The 18,478-nt window shown below is 46.2% G+C and overlaps 1 protein-coding gene, 3 long non-coding RNA genes and 1 other non-coding gene across 7 annotated transcripts; 2 read left to right on the top strand and 3 right to left on the bottom strand.

Moving 5' to 3' along the window:
- Positions 1 to 758: 758 nt before the first annotated feature.
- On the bottom strand, positions 759 to 831 carry TRNAM-CAU (transfer RNA methionine (anticodon CAU)). Its single transcript has one exon. It is a non-coding gene; the product is annotated as a tRNA-Met (tRNA).
- A 1,234-nt stretch (positions 832 to 2,065) lies between these two features.
- Positions 2,066 to 5,111, bottom strand: LOC137469375 (uncharacterized). The gene is made up of 3 exons (XR_010996470.1): positions 4,990 to 5,111; positions 2,980 to 4,427; positions 2,066 to 2,599 (listed from the first exon to the last, which is right to left on the bottom strand). It is a non-coding gene; the product is annotated as an uncharacterized lncRNA (long non-coding RNA).
- On the top strand, positions 2,345 to 13,201 carry FAM83A (family with sequence similarity 83 member A). Of its 3 annotated transcripts, XM_068181911.1 has the most exons (6): positions 2,345 to 2,472; positions 2,576 to 2,617; positions 2,703 to 3,312; positions 6,055 to 6,222; positions 7,443 to 7,567; positions 12,262 to 13,201. In XM_068181911.1, exons 3-6 carry the CDS (start codon positions 2,737 to 2,739, stop codon positions 12,806 to 12,808), a joined length of 1,416 nt encoding a protein of 471 aa, XP_068038012.1. In that variant the 5' UTR covers positions 2,345 to 2,472; positions 2,576 to 2,617; positions 2,703 to 2,736; the 3' UTR covers positions 12,809 to 13,201. The 3 variants fall into 3 exon arrangements, with proteins under 3 accessions (XP_068038012.1, XP_068038021.1, XP_068038003.1); XM_068181920.1 differs by lacking the exon at positions 2,345 to 2,472 and having other exon boundaries at positions 2,476 to 2,617; positions 7,453 to 7,567; XM_068181902.1 differs by lacking the exon at positions 2,345 to 2,472 and having other exon boundaries at positions 2,476 to 2,617.
- Positions 13,202 to 13,799: 598 nt separating this feature from the next.
- LOC137469377 (uncharacterized) lies at positions 13,800 to 18,157 on the bottom strand. Its single transcript, XR_010996471.1, has 2 exons — positions 17,940 to 18,157; positions 13,800 to 14,120 (listed from the first exon to the last, which is right to left on the bottom strand). It is a non-coding gene; the product is annotated as an uncharacterized lncRNA (long non-coding RNA).
- LOC137469369 (uncharacterized) lies at positions 14,634 to 17,656 on the top strand. The gene is made up of 3 exons (XR_010996463.1): positions 14,634 to 15,105; positions 16,277 to 16,391; positions 16,727 to 17,656. It is a non-coding gene; the product is annotated as an uncharacterized lncRNA (long non-coding RNA).
- Positions 18,158 to 18,478: the final 321 nt, after the last annotated feature.

Here is an 18,478-nt window from a genome sequence, read left to right as displayed (position 1 = left end):
CAGGGAACAGCCTCTCTGCTTCTCGTTAAATTTCATCAAAACCTAAAAGCACAAAGGTACTTGGTTATCCTTGCCTTAGCATCCTCTGCATCTGGAAGTAGAAAAAGTCACATTAGCAGCAACCCGGATCCATAGAAATCTCAGCTGAGTGTGGAGAAGAGGCATCATTCCTTTTCAAAGAGAGAAAACTGCAAGAAGCCAGGATCATCTTGGAGGCAAGAGGGAGTAAATGAGAAAAATTGTCTTTTTCTGATGTTTGTCTTGGAGTTGACATATGATTACTTCTGCAGTTAAGGGGAAATAATAAACCCGCTGAGGTTTGGCCTGCACCATGGGCTGTATGTGTATGTGCTTATGGTTTGTAAAAGCAGTAAAGCTGTAAATGTGCATAAACGCGAGTGTTTCTCGCAGGCAGGGCCGGTGTCCTGCCGTGTCCCCGCAGCAGCCCCTGGGCGCGGCCTGACCCCGGGTGTGCCCACTGCCCGCCGCAGGAGCCACTTCCCCGGCCGCACGTCCCGCACGGCTCGCAGGCCGCGCAGAGGCTGGAAAGCGGCTGCCGAAGGCTACAACAATTGCACGCGTTATTCCCGCGAGCCCAGCACGGGCAGAGACGGGCGCTAGGCCCGGAACCGCCGCTTCGCAAATCACGACACGCACGGCTTGGAAGCCACCGGCCGGCTCGGAGCGCGGGGTCGTGCGGGTTTGTCGCCGCTAAAAGCGCGGGGGAGGCGGCCGAGAGCAAAAGTGCTGCCCGCCTTTGCCCCGTGTGAGGATCGAACTCACGACCTTCAGATTATGAGACTGACGCGCTACCTACTGCGCTAACGAGGCGGCTGAAAGCGCTGCCTCCGTGAGGGCTCTCGGTCCTACCGGCGACCTCACTCCCCGCTGGAGCCGAGAGGCGAGGACACGAGAGGACACGGCCCGGCCCGGCCCCTCCTCCGCCCACACCGCTCCCACCGGGCGAGGTCCTGTGCGGGCCGTGCGGGGGCTCGGAGAGATCATGTGGGACCGCAGTGTGACAGCGCGGCTTCGCTAGGGTGACAGTGTGAGGCCTCTTAGTATAACGTGTGAGGAGCCCCGCCGTGCCCATGTGGGACACCGGGGTGACCCTGAGTGACACCGGGGTGACCGTGAGAGATCCCGGCCGAGGAGGCGAGGGCCGTCCCTGGCCCCGATCGGCGTTGGCAGGGCACAGTCCTGCATGTCAGGGTAATTAGATGGCATCATTTTCGGCCTAATTGCGCAGAACAGGTCAGGAGATAATTAGTGACTTTCGGCCGCGTCTGGCAGCTGCGGGCGGATGTTGGGGGCGGAGGGAGGGACGGGGTAGTTTTTAAAATCACCCCAGAAGCTCAGGACGGTCCCGCCACCGCCCCTCCTCGGCCCCACGTGGTCGCTCCACGTGGATTAATATCCGAGCCATTTCGTACTGTTCTGTGTTTCATACATCTTTGTATCACCTTTACGTGTCATTATTTTTTTTCCCCACCCCATACAGCACCTGCCATAGCTGCAGAATCTGTGAAGCTGCCCTGAAAAAAACTGTCCCTGTGCGTCCCTGAAGACACCCGTGCTCCCGAGGCCAGGGCGGCGGGACCTTCTCCCTGCCCACGCACGCCCTCAGCAGCCCGCACAAGAGCCCAGGCCGGCACATCCCCTCGATCCCGCACTCCCTCTGGAGCCGTGGCACGGACACAGCTGCCGGGGCGAGGGCCAGCCCACCGGCGTGCGGGCAGTGTGTCACACGCGGCGCTGCAGCCAGGCACGCACACAGCCATGGACACCTCGGGCAGCCGCTCCCGCCCCGCCTCTCCTCGGCCAGACCGGCCGGCCCGGCTGCCCCCGGGCCCTGGCCTGTCACCCGCTGCCACCCGCGCCTCCATCCACCTAATGACACAGCACAGCGCTGCCACGGGGGCAACGTGACTCCAGAAGCTGCAGCCTGGGAGAGAGAGGAAAAAAAAAAAAAAGCCTTAAATGTGCACAATCAAGTGATGAGTGTTTGTATTTCTGATGCTTTGAGGCCAGCTCACAACCCTCCCTCCACGTAATATTCAGGATGTTTGGGAAGGGGTATTTTTCTTTTAATAGGATGGCGTAGTCACAAAGCTTTAAAGAAGTAAGTGAGTGAATCGTCAATGGTAATAGCAACATACTCCGGACGGGGCACAGTGACGAAGTTCACATCCATTTTTAAGCCTGCCTGGCAGCATGTAGGTGCAGAACAGAGCCCATGACCATTTTTGCTGTTTTGAAGCCATGGACATGGCTGCTGTCTCCGTCCCAGTTCAACATCAGAGCTGTTTTTTCTCCCTAACGAATACTATGGGAAGACAGAGAAGCCTCAAGCTGTTTTGAAGATTGTGCAATGATGCTTGGGAGCCTACCTGCTTTTGCTTGAGTGCTTTCCTCACTCATATTTCACAGGATGCGACAGGAAGGGAAATACAATCGAATCCGACGGCCGTGGTAAATTTGACTCGAATCCTTCGTATGCCCTGGGGCTGAGGTGGGCGCCTCTCAGATAAGCAATCTCTAATCAGCTTTGCTTTTGTGTCCCATCTGGAAACAGATTGTTGCCGGACTACACCAGCACCTGAGAAGCAACCTTCAGGTTCGTTTTGAAGATAATTGTACAGACAAATTCAGGGAGTGTGAATTTGCCCGTGGTAATAAGATCTCTTTATTTTTATTCATAGTTAATTCGTTCAGCTGAGGCGACTTCATGCCAGAATGCAGTCCTCAAACAAGAAGGACGACTGCACTGCCTGTGGCACGCATATGCATGGAGCCTGCCCGGCAGATCGGCTGCTGCGACAAAGAGCCATGAACCACCCCAGACATATGGGCAAGATAAGGAAGAGGCTGGAGGATATCAAGAACCAGTCCCCGAAGCTGACAAAAGTGGACTTCAGCCACAACGAAAGCATAAGATTGGCTACCGACGCCTTCTTGGATGGTGGGCCAGACTCTTACCTCGAAACTCTAAGCAAAGAGGGTGAGGTGGATTTCCTCTCCTCGGTGGAAGCTCAGTACATCAAGGATAACGCCAGGGACTCTTACTATGCACAGGAGAGCCCCGGTGCCGACGGGGCAGCCGCGCCAAAGCAGAACGACGGCGGGTCACTGCCTTCGGGGACCTACTTCCCCACCATTTCTGACTGCAGTGAGCCAGCTCTGCTCCACACATGGATTACAGCAGAGAAACCCTATTTAAAGGAAAAATCCACCGCCACGGTGTATTTCCAAACAGAGAAGAACAGCAACATAAGAGACATCATACGCCGGTACATCCACAAGACCACTCAGGTATGAGGAGAGAATTGCTGTTCCCTCTGCACTTGGTTGTTTCTTGCTCTTACAAGCTCAGGTGAACGTGGTGTTTAATCCAAGGCAGCCCTGTGCATTGCAGTGTAGCTTTGCTCTAGAAAGTGCCTGTGAAGAGCCTGTTGTTGGACACAGGCACTGCTTTTTTATTTTTTTTTAACTCACATCAAGATTCTTTTATGTTGGTGGCTTAAAAAAAGCTTTCCCTCTTCTCTCTTGTAACCTCCCATTCACTCAGTGGCTTAAATGTGCTGCAGAAAGGGCAGTTTGGCTCTGTCCCTCCTCATGTGCCTCCACCCCAGCAGGATGGTTTTATCTGTTCAGACCACTGCACCATTAATGCGAATTAAGCCTAAGTGAGCTCTCAGCTATTAGGAATTTTTCGAGAGGATTTGTGGGAGATGTGGGTGAAGGGGAGGCCAAAGAAAGGCAAATATGTCTGGTATGTCAGCAGCCATCCCCAGAGGAAGGAAATTATCCAGAAAATAGACCTTTCATCCCTAATATGTTGCCTGTATCAGTTAAAATGTCATGTGAGCTCCATACAGAAACTGCAGCATAACTTGGCATGTGGGAAAGTTGCAGATGATGCCTCTGACTACATACAGGTGCTGGAGGCCACAGAGCTGCCAGCCACAAGCCAAAGCCAGGCTGCCCACACTCTGGGAAACCAGGAACTGAGCAGCTGGAGTGGGGACAGAAATCTGATGTCATGTGTGTTCTAGCAGCTCTCTTTGTTTTCCTGGAAAAACAATTTGATACTTCAGGGCTGTGTTTACCATCATCCAGGAGTTTTGCCCTTATATAAATTCAAAAGAGCAGCAGCAGTCTCATCCAGGAATGGTCAGGAGCCAAGCCAGGATGCAATAGTGCTGCCCAGCACAGACTCCCATGCCCTCTGGATTCCTTCCACTTTGTTATTCCCCTGCAAGGGCAGGTGCTGGCCCTGATAACACAGAGTGTAATGGCAAGGGAGAAGGATCCCCACTGGCAACTGCTCTCTCAAAGCCTACAAGTGCTTACCAGACCAGTGGAATTATAGATCAGCCATTTTAAGTTGGAGGCATCAGAAAGATGCAGAAACAGAAAAAATGTCTCTGGAATAATAAAATAGGCATCAGGTAAAATATCAACCCAGACCAATTTTCTGTCCCAAGAAGAGAAAACTTGCAGGTGAAAAATTGGAAAATGTAATATAAACCCATGGTTCACGTGACCTTCTTGATCATCTAATTTACATTACAAGAGTGTGTTGATGCAACACTAACAGTATAAATTTGTGAACTGCTTTGGGAGCACAGTTTTCCAATGGCACCAGTTATTAATAATCATCTGATAAGGGTCCATCCTGGATAGTCTAGCATTTGATATATGCATTACAAAATTAAATAACAGAATAAAGACTGTGTTTATGGATGATCTCAAACTGCAAAGGATTGCCAAGGGATGCTACAATTTTAACACATTTGTAAATTGGTGCAAATTGCAAAATGAAATTCAGGCGTAAGAAATGAAGAGTACTGCAAGTAAGAGATGAAAGTCAGATGCAGAAATATAAATTGGGAACAGGTAGTAAAGAGCAGTACCAGAGACAATAGTCTGGAGCTGGGGCATTAATAGGAAGTGTCGATATGAGATATTTGACATAATTGTGCTTACCTAGCCATGGCAAAGCTCTTTCTGAAGCACCAGGCTTTGGCAGCAGGAGGAAGGTGTGGGATCCTTACTGCTCCACAAATAGTCTGGCTGCATGAAGAGGACGCTGGCTGCGCGGGATGTGCAAGGGGAATAATCTTGCAGTTAGGTGTGGGCATAGGCTTTGGAGTAAGATTCAGAGCAAGCTGGAAGCAACTAGTAAGAGAGATCTAGAAAGATGCTGTAGTTTGTTTCGATTGAAGGTGATATCCCATGAGCACAATTATCAAAGGTTCCCTCTCCAGTCAGTGGAGAAACAAGCCCGTCCTGAAGATAAGCCAGGTAATAGCTGGGCTGAACTGACCCTTTCCATGGGCAATAGCAGATATCAGACAAGACTTTCTAGTATGGAACTAGTTTTATGTCACATTTACAGTTCCCTTGATCCACACTGGCTGCAGGCTGTGCATTTAAATAGTTGTCAGGGCTTTTATGCCCAGTCCTAAGACTTTTACAGTATTCTGCCAGTTGTGAACTGGGGAGTGTGGTTGTGTGATCAAATTCTAACAGTTAGTTTATAAATCAGTGTTTTAAAAAATAAGGAGCTGTTGGAATCTATCACCCCACCAACAACAACAACAGGGTGAGGCTTTTTAAAGCCGGGGCTGTCCAGGTGTAAATCATAAAAGAGGAAGCATCATCCAGGGATTCTTGCTGAATGTGTGTGGCTTATGACACCTAGTGAGCCATGTGGAAAGGGCTATGGTCTTTTATTTAGCCACATCCTTATCATTTTCTGATAAGTATTTCAATATATTTCCTAGTGCTGAAATCTCACCTACAAATTCATGTGTCATCTTGTCATATGTTGTGTGTTACATTGGCTTTATATGAGCAATAAAACAATGAGGCAATATGTTTAATCAATTTAATGATTCAGGCACTTATAGGGAGAAAACCAGAAAAAAAATCCACAATAACTATTTGTGTTTGTTGGAATATTTTTTAAACAAATAAACTACATCACAGTGTTCTCAGAGCAACCTTATGTAAATTGACTCTGCTAATGCCTCTGCTCTTTTTCTCAAGGTGTTAGCCATCGTGATGGATGTGTTCACAGACACTGAGATTCTCTGTGACCTCCTGGAGGCAGCTAACAAGCGCATGGTCTTTGTCTACCTGCTGCTCGATCACGGCAGTATAGATCTTTTCTCCGAGATGTGCGACAAGTTGCAAATTTCTGAGGATCTCTTCAAGGTACTGTGGCTCTGTGAAGCTTTTAGGCTGAGAGTTGTCTGCCTAACTACAGGCACTCTGAGCTAGAAGCATGGTTATGCTAGGGTCAATCCACCTTCTAATTAAAAGGGTGCAAGAGATTTTCTGGAGTAGTGTTAGCACACCCAATTCCTCTTTGAAGATGCCTGCGTTTTCTGGTGGATATTATTAGAAAGGTAAGGCATTTCCATTAGGACCCCAGATGAAAGTAATCTTGGCCCTGAAGCTTTAAAACAGGACTTAAATTTCCCTAGTAGAGTTATCTAACATAGGTATTACAGCTGCTTCTGTTTAATAGCTCTGCAGCAGCTGTGGTCTGGCAGCCACAGGGAGAAGGTGCACAAGACTCTTTTGCATAGCCATAGCTTGGTTGCACAGGGTGGTTTCTGATAAAATGTGTTAAAGCTCTTTTAAAGGTAACACCTCAAATTTAGGTGGCTGTTAGTTTAATCTGCCTTCATCTCTGTCAGAGGGAGCTGGCTTTGAAAGAACCCCTCCTAGGGATTATTTCAGTTGTTGCTTGAGATGCTGTAGAGCTCCTATGGCATCTCCCTGGAGATGGGTGATGCTGCAGAGGCCACAGACCTCTGGAATGGCAGCTGTGGGCACACAGGAGACCTCAGGGCATCTTACACATACATCAGACACCTGGTTTTCAACAGCTGAATTCCATCCCAAATATATAAAGAAGCTGAAATTAATAATGCATGTTCATTACTGTTTGCATGCCTGTAAACCCTCACTTTTAAGGAGAGTGTGTCCTTGCAGGCCCAGATGGATTGGAGGAGCAGAGGTTTTGCCCTGCTGTGTCATGGCATAGCCAGTGTAAATCAAAGGAGTATACAGCTTCAGCAGGTTGTGCCTGGGGTGTCAGTGGAAGGCAACAGGCTGCTCCCAGCTATGGACACATCCGTGCTCCTTTTGGCTGGGGTAGGGTCAGTTACTGTCACACAGCTCTGCTCCACCTGCATGAGCTTCCAGACAGGTTTATATCCCACTGAAACAAGTAACCCCTGGCAAGTGAGAGACCTTGGCTAGGTTTCTTCTGGATACAAACCTTCAATTTCACATCAGAGAGTCCATGAAGAAATTCGACTTTGGGGCAGTGAAGTGCTAAAGGCAGTGAGGGAAGAGGGCCCTCCCTGACTGTTTTTTTTTATTAAAAAGACATGTAATTCACTTAATTTTATTTTTATTTACAGAATATTTCAGTCCGCAGTGTTACTGGAGAGGTTTACTGTGCCAAGTCAGGCAGGAAATTTTCAGGACAAATTCAAGAAAAATTTCTTATCTCTGACTGGAGATACGTGCTCTCTGGATCTTACAGGTGAGATAAGCCACTGCACTTCATGTCCAGGTACTCTTTTATGATTTTTAATACTTCTTCCCAAAAAAAGTGCCATGGAAATTTTTGTAAGGTAAGAAGCTTTTGTTTAACAAAAAACACCTCATGTTTTCAAATATGTGCCATTTTTGAAAATTCTACTTAACTTGCCTTAAAGCTGCTCTTAGTTCCTTATGGAGCATGGGTTTTAATTTAAATGTACAGAAACTAATGTAAACAACTTTGCCAGTGCAGCCCTGGGGCAAAGCTAGAAATGTGTACAGCTTAATATTATGCTTTCCTCATTGTTAGGGTTCTCAAGTGTTGTGATCATGAGCCATGATACATTTCTGTCTCCCTTGGGATCCCTTAATGTAGCATATGTCACTCAGCTTATCTGAGGATTTGTTCTTCATATGACAAATTTAATGATTAAAGGTAAAACAGAAATACTTCAGAGACTTACTGTTTTTTCATGTGTTTCATTAACAGATAGGCAGTATATATCTACATAACTGCTGTACCTTCATTTTCCCCTTTTTTAAAATTTTTGTTTGTTTGTTTTGTTTGTACTGCTATAATTATTTCAGGTAGTGGATATAGCATCTCAACAACTGGATTTTTAAGTAAGATCCTAGGTCTCTGGTCAGGGAATTTCAGGAGATTCTGAGCTTGCGTCAAATAAATGAAGTTTCTGAGCATCATGGCTACATAGATGTATTTCACAAATGACCAAGTGTATCCCAGAAATCCAGGTACAAAAATACAAGAGGTGATTATTTAATTTAAAGGATGTGATTATTTTTCTTAATCCCAATTTACGATTTGGAAGCTTAAATGCCTCTGGTCTGATAAAACTGTGCCACCAGGAAGTCTACAGAACTACAGTAACGAAGGAAAAAGTGAATTTGTGGGGATGGGCTGCCGGAGCTCAGATGTGCACTAACACAGGCACCCACTTTTCATTCCATTTCCAAATGAACTCAGTGGACACCCAGGGTTGGGTTTTTCTGATTGACTGTTCTTTTGTTTTCTTGTTATTTGGGGTGGTTTTTAATGCCTTGTCAAAGATGTGTTAAAACCCAACAAAAGACTTGTACAGAGTAGAAGTGAAGGATGTAAGGGAGAAGAACACAACAAGATCTATTTGCTTTGACCAAGAAGCTTCCTTTTGGCTTCTCTTTCGATACCAAAAAAACTATAAACACCTGAAGTCCTGTGCAGTCACTTCGTTCTCTACTGCTGTTGAGTGTCTTCTAATATCAAGTACCTTGTCAAACTGTGTAATTCCGTATCCAGCGCACAAACAGAGAGGGTGGTGATGAACAAATGTATTTAAAACTATTAAAAACTATTTAACTTCAGCATGTTCAGCACCAGTTTGCGATTCACATGGGTTATAGCTGGCTACCAGAATGTGGCATTTCTTGCTAGCTCTCACTTTATTAACCTGAAAAGATTTTTGTTATGCCTAAATCTTATCCACCAACATCTTCAGGTATAAACAAGAATGATGTTCAGTTAAACAGACCCAAACTCTTCTGCAATGCATTTGTTGGAAATCACATTGGAGTAGATCTTAAAATTGATACAAAGATTTTAATTTATAACACCAAATTTCACAGAAGTGCTGAGCTCTGCATGATAGTTGTAATAGTGGTGGGGGGAGCAGGCTGAGGAAATAAAATAGCCCTTCAGGACATACTCTCAATTTTTATTGCCAGTGTCTGTGGTGAGGGGTTAGAATGCAGTATTTCTTTTTGATGTCTCTGTGTCACTCTACCTCATCCTATGGTAAATGTTACTCCTTTTTGTTTAATGACTTTGAAATTAGATAGTGCATGAACACAGCATTCCTAAAGAAGGCAAAATGAAAACTGCAGAAAGCACAGACCTTGATCTCCAGGGGCAGCTGAGTACCTCCCTCGCTGCCACTCTGAAAGCCACTGGCCTCTCCAGAGTCAGCATCTAACAGCTATCACGGACATGCTTTGCCAGGAACATCAGTTCAGGGGGGGCAGGTTTCTCCCACACAGGTTATCCACCAGCAGGCAACACTGACATCCAGGGTAACCCAAACCTGAGCCCACGTGAAAACCCCAGGTTTTTTGAAAACTTCCTTCTGTTTCACGTTCCATGGGTGTTGTGCTGCACGTTGCTGCAGCACTGCAAACACAGGGATGAGAACATCCCTACTGAGCTGCAGCTCCAGCAATGCAGAGAGGACAGCCATTATAAAACAAGTCCAATGCTGAACAAGAGAGATGGGATTTGATTGAGAACATCATAAATGAGAGGGGTCTGTAAAAGGACATAGGACAAAGCTCTGGAAAGATGGCTGAGCAGTATCTTTGTGTGACTGAATGTATGATACAGTGTTGGTCCCAAGCCAGGCATCATTTCTTTGTGCTTTCTCCTCTTTTGATGGGCCTTACCCAAAAAAACCTGGGAGAAAAGTGATCCCTCTGGGCAGATGGTGACAATAACAGACTTCTCTGAGCCTGTCCCAAAAGAGCACTCAGAATTGTAAACTAAGGAGCAAAACAAGGCCTGAAACCTAAACAATGCATCTTCTCTTAGAATTAAGCCAATGAAAACCTGTTAAGTCTTTTATGCCAAGTTCTGTTTTGTTCTTCAGCAAAGTACACAGACTGTAAATTGCTGTGACTCACTACACAACAAGTCCACAAGCATTTGTCTATAATCACAGAGATCTTACCTTGTAACTTTGAGCTGGCCCATCTGCCATCAGTTCTTGGAGAATCTCTAGGCTATTCATTTGATCTAACTTTCTCTGTTTACAGGGGTTACAGGTAAAATCTCTGACCCACAAACTAGTATCTGTCTGTCAGGTACTCCAGGAAGATACATGTGGGAGTAAATCACCAGAATTGGGCAGAACACATTTTTTTCCTCAGATTCTGTTACACTTTTACCAGCCATTTACAAGTATAATTGATTTTTATTTCTGTCTAAATTTTTTTTTTATAAACTAAGTGTATCTTTAGCACATAAAGTATAAACATGATACTTTAGACCTCAGCCCTTTCATGAGTTTGTAACCTTCAATACAGATATCCTAGAAAAATTGTGTGCATTTTTGTATTTATTTCTGACCTATTGTCTCTTTAATAGTTAGATGAAGGACATGTAAAGGTTTAGAGAGCACTGCTCAGGGAATAAAGGCAACGTTGAGCTGGCACAGCAGATGTTATGCACCCAGCAGGGAGTTAGCTTGACCTTTACCTTGGCTCCCAAGGTTTTGTTCATATTTAGAATGATTTAAACACAGTGGATGAGAAGTACCTGAATTTTGGTAACTTACTATGTGTTTTCATGTCCAGTCACAAAATGTACAGTATAAATTGTATGGGTGCCCAATGGCATTGAACTACTGATTTCTTCACTCCTCACCCTGCTCCTGAAGCAACAGTATAAAATCACTGTATACCTCAAACCCAGCCCTCTTTAGGAATGCTCTGGACAAGCAGATGTAAATTGTCTGTTTTACTGCCTCAGTATCAGCTCAGGCTGTCAGTCTCACTGATCTTCACAGGAGTTTTATCAAAACATGACAAGATTTTAAGTGCACACACCTACGGCCAAATGTGGCTCTCAGCAGCTCTTGAGCAAATCCAGCGTAGCTAATAAAGTCACGCAGGAATAACCATGGCAGATTTTGCCAACACAGAATAATCTCAGGTTCGAATCCACCGCTGCTGCTCTGTATCCTCTGCTGCACAGCTCAAGCCCTGGTCAGTTCAAGGAGTAATTACATTTCATTGTCTCAACTATGCTCATTTTATTGGTGCTGCTGCTGCTCAGACACGGCAGCCTGTGCAACACAATCAAGCTGGCTTGTGGTTTTATAAAAGCAGAAATTTATGTTTGCTGAGTGGATTAGGGAAGCACATAAAAGAAAAATAACTTAAAAGCTGTGGGTTATCCTAAGGTGTGTCTCTGAACTACCAGAATTAAAACTATTGTGGTGTTTCTCCCTTACTTTATAGCAAAGTATTTTTGGAAATGCTGTAGGAAATATTTGTAATTTCATTTTCTCTGTAGTGAAGAAAATAAGCATTTGTCAGGTGTGGTGGCTTGTTTTGTGGTGTGGGACGTGACAGGAAGGTTGTGGTTTTACGTGCTTCTCTTGACCAATGCAGAAAGATTATGGAAAAATGAAAACAAAGGATGGTTCTTTTTTCTTAGTCTTTTTGATGTCACTTGGAGTGGCTGACAGTTACCAAGGTGAATGGCATGCTGCACGGTACAGGGTACAATTTATGTGTGTGCAGATAAGACGTGGCAAGACCTGAATTTAAGCATTGTACATGGAAGAGAGGTCCCCAAAAGAGGGGTTTAAACTCCTTTCCATGGAACAGACACCATACCTTGGGTATTGTATCTGACATTTATCCGTGCAGTGGATCTGGATCACCACTCCCTTCAGGAGGTTGCATAACGTTGCAAGGTTTCTTGAAGGTTTTAGAGGCAGCTGCAATAACAAGGATTGATCCAAGTTAAAGAGCACTGATGTGAACTGACCTGAAATTCAACTTCGACACCATCTTCATCCTGTGTTTAGACAAGAAGCTTCAGCAGTAAAACACATTTGCCTATCGCATCACCCCTGCGGGGGATCTTCAGTTCCTGATGGCCCGTGTTAACTCTAACCCTTACCTTGTCTTTCCTTCCAGCTTCACGTGGCTGTGTGGCCAGGTTCACCGCAACCTCCTCTCCAAGTTCACGGGCCAGGTTGTGGAGCTGTTTGACGAGGAGTTCCGGCACCTGTACGCGCTGTCCAAGCCCGTGCGGGGCCCCAAGACCCCGCCGCGCAGCCTCCCCTTCCTGTTCAGCCGGAGCTGGCACCCCCCGCGCAGCCTCCCCTACAGCGACGAGGGAAGCGCCAACACCCTCTCCGACCCCTTCAGCAGCCTCTCGGCTGGGAGCACCCACCAGAGCAAGCAGACCCCAAGAACTCTCATATTCAACAGCAACTTCACCCCCCAGTCACCTCTGCACCGAGTCAATTCCTTCCACAGCTATAACTCATTCACTCCCCCGCCTCCACAGAAGGCTATCCAGCCCAACTACTATCAGCCACACTACATGGCCGAAAACTCCACAGTTCCCTATAACAACATGAACATTTACAGACCTATAAGGCTCAGGCAAGAGGAACCGAACAGGACAGGGTTAAGCTCGTCCTGGAGATGCCTCCACAAAGCTAACCTGTTTGCATAATAACCACCTTGTTTGGAAATGCAAGTAAATGTAGTGAGGACCTGTTTAGCAATCGCTTGTGTACTGATGAATATAGAAATTCTGTATAATACAAATGAGGATGATTTCAAGTCTCTTGTTTTGTTGCTTATGGATGCTTCATTTCCCTGATTAAAAAGCCAAGGCTGCTAATGTGTGAATCTCGGGTGCATCAGGATCCCAGGAAGAACACATCTGAATAGTGCTCACAGTGCAACACTGCTGCTGCCTGTCACCTGCCCCTGGCGGCATATTTGTGCACCAGAAGGACAGTAACTGTTTTTCTTATGTCCAGGCCGCTGAAAGGGAGTAGTGCACAGTTTACTACTCTGCATTTTAGGCACTTGAATAAGGAGACTGAAGGCTGCTGTTCCCGTGGCATACAGAGACGCAGCTGGCAGCAGCAGCAGGATACCTTTGTGCTCTCATCAAACCTTAATCTTGATTTATGGGGGACTGTCTTTGGGCTGGCAGGGAAGCACAGGTCCTGCCATAGCACTTAGAGCTCTCTCTGCTTGAGCTGCACAGCAAGGATGGCTGTTCCCAAGGTTTCTTTGGAAGGGGCCTGGTACCCTTGACACGGACTGAGAATGACAGTTCCAGCTGTGGAAGACACATTCACTCCACGTTCAGTTCCACTTGTCAGCAACCTACGATCCTACCAGCTCAGGGCAACTTTCCTTATGCAGAGCACATGTGAAGGTTCAGACTGGAAAATGAAGCTGAGTTAAAGAAGCAAAGTCCTACTAGTAACACACCAGGACTGAGTTCCAATTCATTTAATTGCACATGGATCTTTAAAATCCTTTCTGTGGTCATCTGCTTTAGCTTGAAGTTAGAGATACTGACAAGTTCTTCATGGCCTCTAATTTTTAAAGATAAACTGGGTGTCTGTAGTGCCCATGGACTAGAGTTACAAAGGGAGTTACAGGGGTTCAGCAGCTTGAACCGAACCAGACAAACTTTCTGCCAAATAATCCATGAAAACTAAGGAAGCTTCTGTAAGCAAAAGAAAGAAAATTCATTAAAGAAAGGATTTCCATCCAAAGTTATCAAGATGCCTAACAACTGTTGATTTATCAGTAGATGTTTTTGTTCCACACCTGCTTTGTATTGTTTTTCATATGCCTCCAACAGAAAACAAAACCCTAAACACATTTGCACTTCTGGCCTGTTTTCCCTGACTTCTCACCTGCTCAAAAAGGAATACAATTTAATTGTGTGGATGATGATAACTGTATGCAGGTGAAGAAGGTTTCTCATCCTTGGAAGAACAATCATTTTGGAAGCATACCTATAAAGTTTAAAGAACATTATGAAAGGTACACATCCTGCTCTAGCTTTAACCAGTAATACCAAATTTTGGAGTCCATAATAATAATCAACTATTGCATATAATTGTAAATTCTGTACATAGCAACATTTTTTGGATTCCTCGGGGAGAAGGGAAATTTTATTTTCATTCCTATGATAATTCTACTTAATTATCTGAATATAGCAACCATTCAAATAAAAGAGAATACTTTTTTCTTCATATTCTGTTGCCTGTACCCCTTACTCTATTCTCTTTCAAAAGCTGAATGAGTCCCATGCAGTCAAAGCCCAGATGAAGAAGAAACATATTTTGTTTCTTCTGAAATCAGCAGGAACAGAACTAAAGTGTCCAAAGAGACTAATTAAGATTTTCCTTCTAAATGTGGTTCATTTCACTAATCCTGTTGTGGCCCACTGGGGTGGTACAGAGGGGGATGTGGGTAGAAGTAGACCTTGATTTCCTTAGGCCATGACCTAAGGAAAGGCCTTGTAGACCTTGATTTCCTTAGGCCATGACCTGTGAAATCCATGAAGGAGCTCTTTTCACCTATGTGGGGCAAGACAGTTTGCCTACAAAAGTTTTGGAGAACATAGCTAATGAGAAGTAGGTAAGGGTCAAGCTAATAATCCAGAAGAACCGCTGTGAGTTAATTTCAGTTGGATCAGGAAAACAGCTTGTGTTGGTTCAGACATCAGAACTTGAACATCAAATGAATGAAATTCCAGTTTTGATGGAAAACAGTCAGTTTGCAATGTCAGCAATGAGTTATGCTAAAAATCCTAACAGGCCCCCACAACTCAGTGATAAAGGGCAACGTTCATAGGCAGCTGCAGAAACTGTCAGGAAGGCCATGGCAGGTGCTGACCTGCCCTGTCCATCTGCAGCAAGGGAAGGGCTGAGATAAACTCGTGCACACCGTGCACCCTCCTCAAGTCTGAGGATGACAGCAAGCTGAGTGCTGCAGGTGAGTCACTTGAGGGAAGGGATGTTGTCCTGAGGGAGCTGGACAGGCTGGAGGCCCACGTGAACCCCATGGAGTTCAACAAGGCCAAGTGCAAGGTCCTGCACCTGGGCTGGGGCAGTCCACAGTGCCTGTGCAGAGCTGGGGGTGAATGGATTGAGAGCAGCGCAGAGCGGAACCTGGGAATACTGGATGGTTTATTGGACATGAGCTGTCACTGTGCAAACACAGTCCAGAAGGCCACACGTGCCCTGGGCAGCATCCAAAGCCCCATGGGCAGCAGGGCCAGGGAGGGGATTCTGCCCCTCTGCTTTGGTCACTCTCCATAGTGACTCAGGATCTCATCTGGGCTTTGCTGAGGCCCGTTGGATTCCCCTGCTGCCCTCCTATTTTGTCCTGTTTTGTCCTATTTTGAAGGAAGATGATCTAGGTGGGGCTAAAAAGCTTAAATAAATGTAGCCTGTACCAACCTCCAGATGATCTACAGAAGTGAGTTTCTAATTAAAACTGATTTTTTTTTGGGATGTCTTTTTTAGACACTTTTTTATAGTGGGAGGACCTGTGGAGGGCAGCAGGGGCCTCCAATGGGTCCCAGCAAAGCCCAGGTGGAACCTCAGAGCATTCTAGAGGTCAATTAAGTCCCCATGTGGGCCCCTGCAGAGCCTAAGAAAAGCCCCAGGGGTTTCTGGAGGGCAACTTTGCCATGTCAGAGCACCATGGGTGGTGATGGCAGTGACACTTCTGTCAGGGCTGGTTCTGTGCATGTCCTCACCACGGGGAGCAGAGAGCAGGCAAGTGCCACTGCCCAAGGGACTGTCATGCACCTGGAAAGGTTTTGCAGGGCACCAGGAACCCACAGCTGCCCCAGCATTCACACCCTGGAACTAAGCTGGATGAATAGGCTGGGCTTGGCCAGGGTTTTCCAGTGTCCTCATGTCCCTTCCCCAGCCAGAACTAGCCCTGCAGGTCTTTCAGCTGATGTCCTGTGAGCAAGTGCTGCCCATTAAGGTGGTTTGGAATGTGCATCCTGGTGCCCGGACATACAACTCCCACTGGATCCCACCGGCAACTGCTGCTCACACAGGAGGCACCCAGAGGAGCCTGTGCTCGAGGACATTCACGGTGCTTCCTGCCTGTGAGCCGGGGAGCATTTCACTGATTGTTTCTTCCACAGGCTGCTTCCAGTCACCTGGGACTTCATCTGACTTCCATGACTTCAAGTATCATGGAGAATGGCTTGGCAGCTACACCAGCCAATTCCCTCAGGACTCTAGGACACATCTCACCAGGTCCCACAGACTCAGGTATGTTCAGGTTCCTCAGGTGCTCTCAACCCTGATCTTCTCTCACAGTAGGAGGGACTTCGTTTCCCAATCCCTGCCAGAGCCATCGACTCAAGAGGCATAAGAGGAGAGGTTGTCAGTGAAAACTGAGGCAGGAAATTCATTGAATGCCTCAGCCTTCTCCATGTCCATTGTTACCAGTTTGCCAGTTTTTCCACAGGCTGCTTTTTTTTTTTTTTTTTTTTTCTCCTTTGTGACACAGACAGTTCCCTGGTTATTCTGCCTAGAAAACAAAGAGTAACATCCAGGTGTTACCTCCTCCCTCAACCACTGCTCACCAGACTCCTTTTCCAGGACGCTCACTAGGCCTGCCAACTGCTCTTCCCTTCCTGGGGAGGTGATAGAGCAACAGATCTTGGAAATTATTTCCAGTTTGTCCTGTGATGGACAAGAAAGTGATGGGGAATAGTGAGCAGGTTGCTGTGTGCCGTATCACACAGGAGGCAGGAAGGTCAACTGACTCCTGTCAGAGGAACCTCCCCAGGGCCAGTGCTCAGAGGGTCTGCCCTCCAGCATTCCAGCCACTCATCCTGACACAGAATTACATCCAGCTTGATGAGAGTCCTGAAGTACTGTCAATTTTCTTCTAGTTTCCAGAATTTCTGTCACCAGTGAACCCCATTTTACCTTACCTACTGAACCCCCGGTGACTGATGCTGTTCCTAGTTTTAGTACCTTCCCAGGGAGTGTGGATCCTGCAAGGACAATCGGGGGAACTCACCCAGTACTGGCTGGGTCATATGCCATCACCACACTCACCGGGGGGGGAGCCCACAGGGTCCCACCTGGGTTCCCAGATTACTATCAAAATGGGTTTGCTTGCATCTAGCTTATGTATGTGTACCAGAAAGAAGGCAGGAGAAGTTGGCACCACCTAAAACCCCTCTGCTACTGCCAGCAATAAAGGTGCCTCTAAGCTGGGAGCACAAGCAGGACACCATGTTACAACCCTTGATTCCTCATTTTTACAACACCTGCTGATGAAAAGAGAGAATAAATAAATTTTTGTTTTCCTTTGTTTCCTTGTGCAGCCTTTGCTTTTTCCTCTATTAAATGGCCTTTATTGTGAACCACAGGTCTTTTTTCTATCCATCTTATTTTCTCCTGCCCTGTAGTGCTGGGGGGGCAGGGGGTGATAGAGCATTGGGGTGGGCACCTGGCAGCAGGCCAGGGTCAGCCCAGTGACAGGATAACAGGTTTTAATTTGAAAGAGGATACAAGGAAGATTTTTTTTTATGATTATGGTGGTAGGGCAGTGGAACAGGTTGCCCAGAGAAGTTATGGATGCCCCATCACTGGCAGTGTTCAAGGTCAGGTTGGATGGGGCTTTGAGCAAACTGGTGGAGTGGAAAGTTTCCTGCCAAACCCCCAGGCAGGAGGGTTGGAACTGGATGACCTTTGAAGTTCCCTTCCAACCCAAATAATTCGATGATTCTGTGATGAAAACTGTGTTAACGCTACTAATTACAGCACTAACATGGTCTGGTCCCTCACCTCAAAGCCAGCAGCACTCACTCAACAGCAAGACACATAATGGGGTTTGCAGGCAGCAATCATTTCAGGAGCATCAGAACCAGCAGCAGAGGGTCCTTCCCAAACACCTGTACCACAAGCAAGTGTTAAGATAACAAAATCAAACCTCAGTAACTGTTAGTGGATTCTCCCTTGCAATTTGCAGTACTAAAATTTGCTGTTTAACTCAGAATGGAGTAGTGATGCATGTACTAATAGCAACAATAACATAAAAGCCAAATCATAGAGAAATCTATTACAGGCAGATGTAAAATTATGCAGAAGTTAGAGGCAACAATCAAGCATTCAATGCAAAATGGAAATGCAAAGCCCCTCTAGAGACATGATCAGAAACAGAAAACTGGAGTTCAGAAGAGGCAGAAAAAAGGGAGAGGCAGGCCAAAAAAGGAAGAACTGAAGTAGCTGAGATGAGAGATCGCCAGGCAAAAATGGGACAAAGGAACATTTTATAGCCCCAGTGCAATAAACACTGGTTATTTGGAACAGTAACTATGCGACAC

This window comes from Anomalospiza imberbis, chromosome 1 (assembly GCF_031753505.1).
Source record: "Anomalospiza imberbis isolate Cuckoo-Finch-1a 21T00152 chromosome 1, ASM3175350v1, whole genome shotgun sequence".
NCBI lineage: Eukaryota > Metazoa > Chordata > Aves > Passeriformes > Viduidae > Anomalospiza > Anomalospiza imberbis.
This window is presented reverse-complemented; position numbering and strand designations above follow the sequence as displayed.

Excerpts from the sequence above, each read along its gene's own strand:
- FAM83A (XM_068181911.1), top strand. The coding sequence starts at position 2,737 with ATGCAGTCCTCAAACAAGAAGGACGACTGCACTGCCTGTGGCACGCAT. Across the intron at positions 3,313-6,054 it reads ACATCCACAAGACCACTCAG|GTGTTAGCCATCGTGATGGA; the intron begins GTATGAGGAGAG and ends CTTTTTCTCAAG. Across the intron at positions 7,568-12,261 it reads GTGCTCTCTGGATCTTACAG|CTTCACGTGGCTGTGTGGCC; the intron begins GTGAGATAAGCC and ends CTTTCCTTCCAG.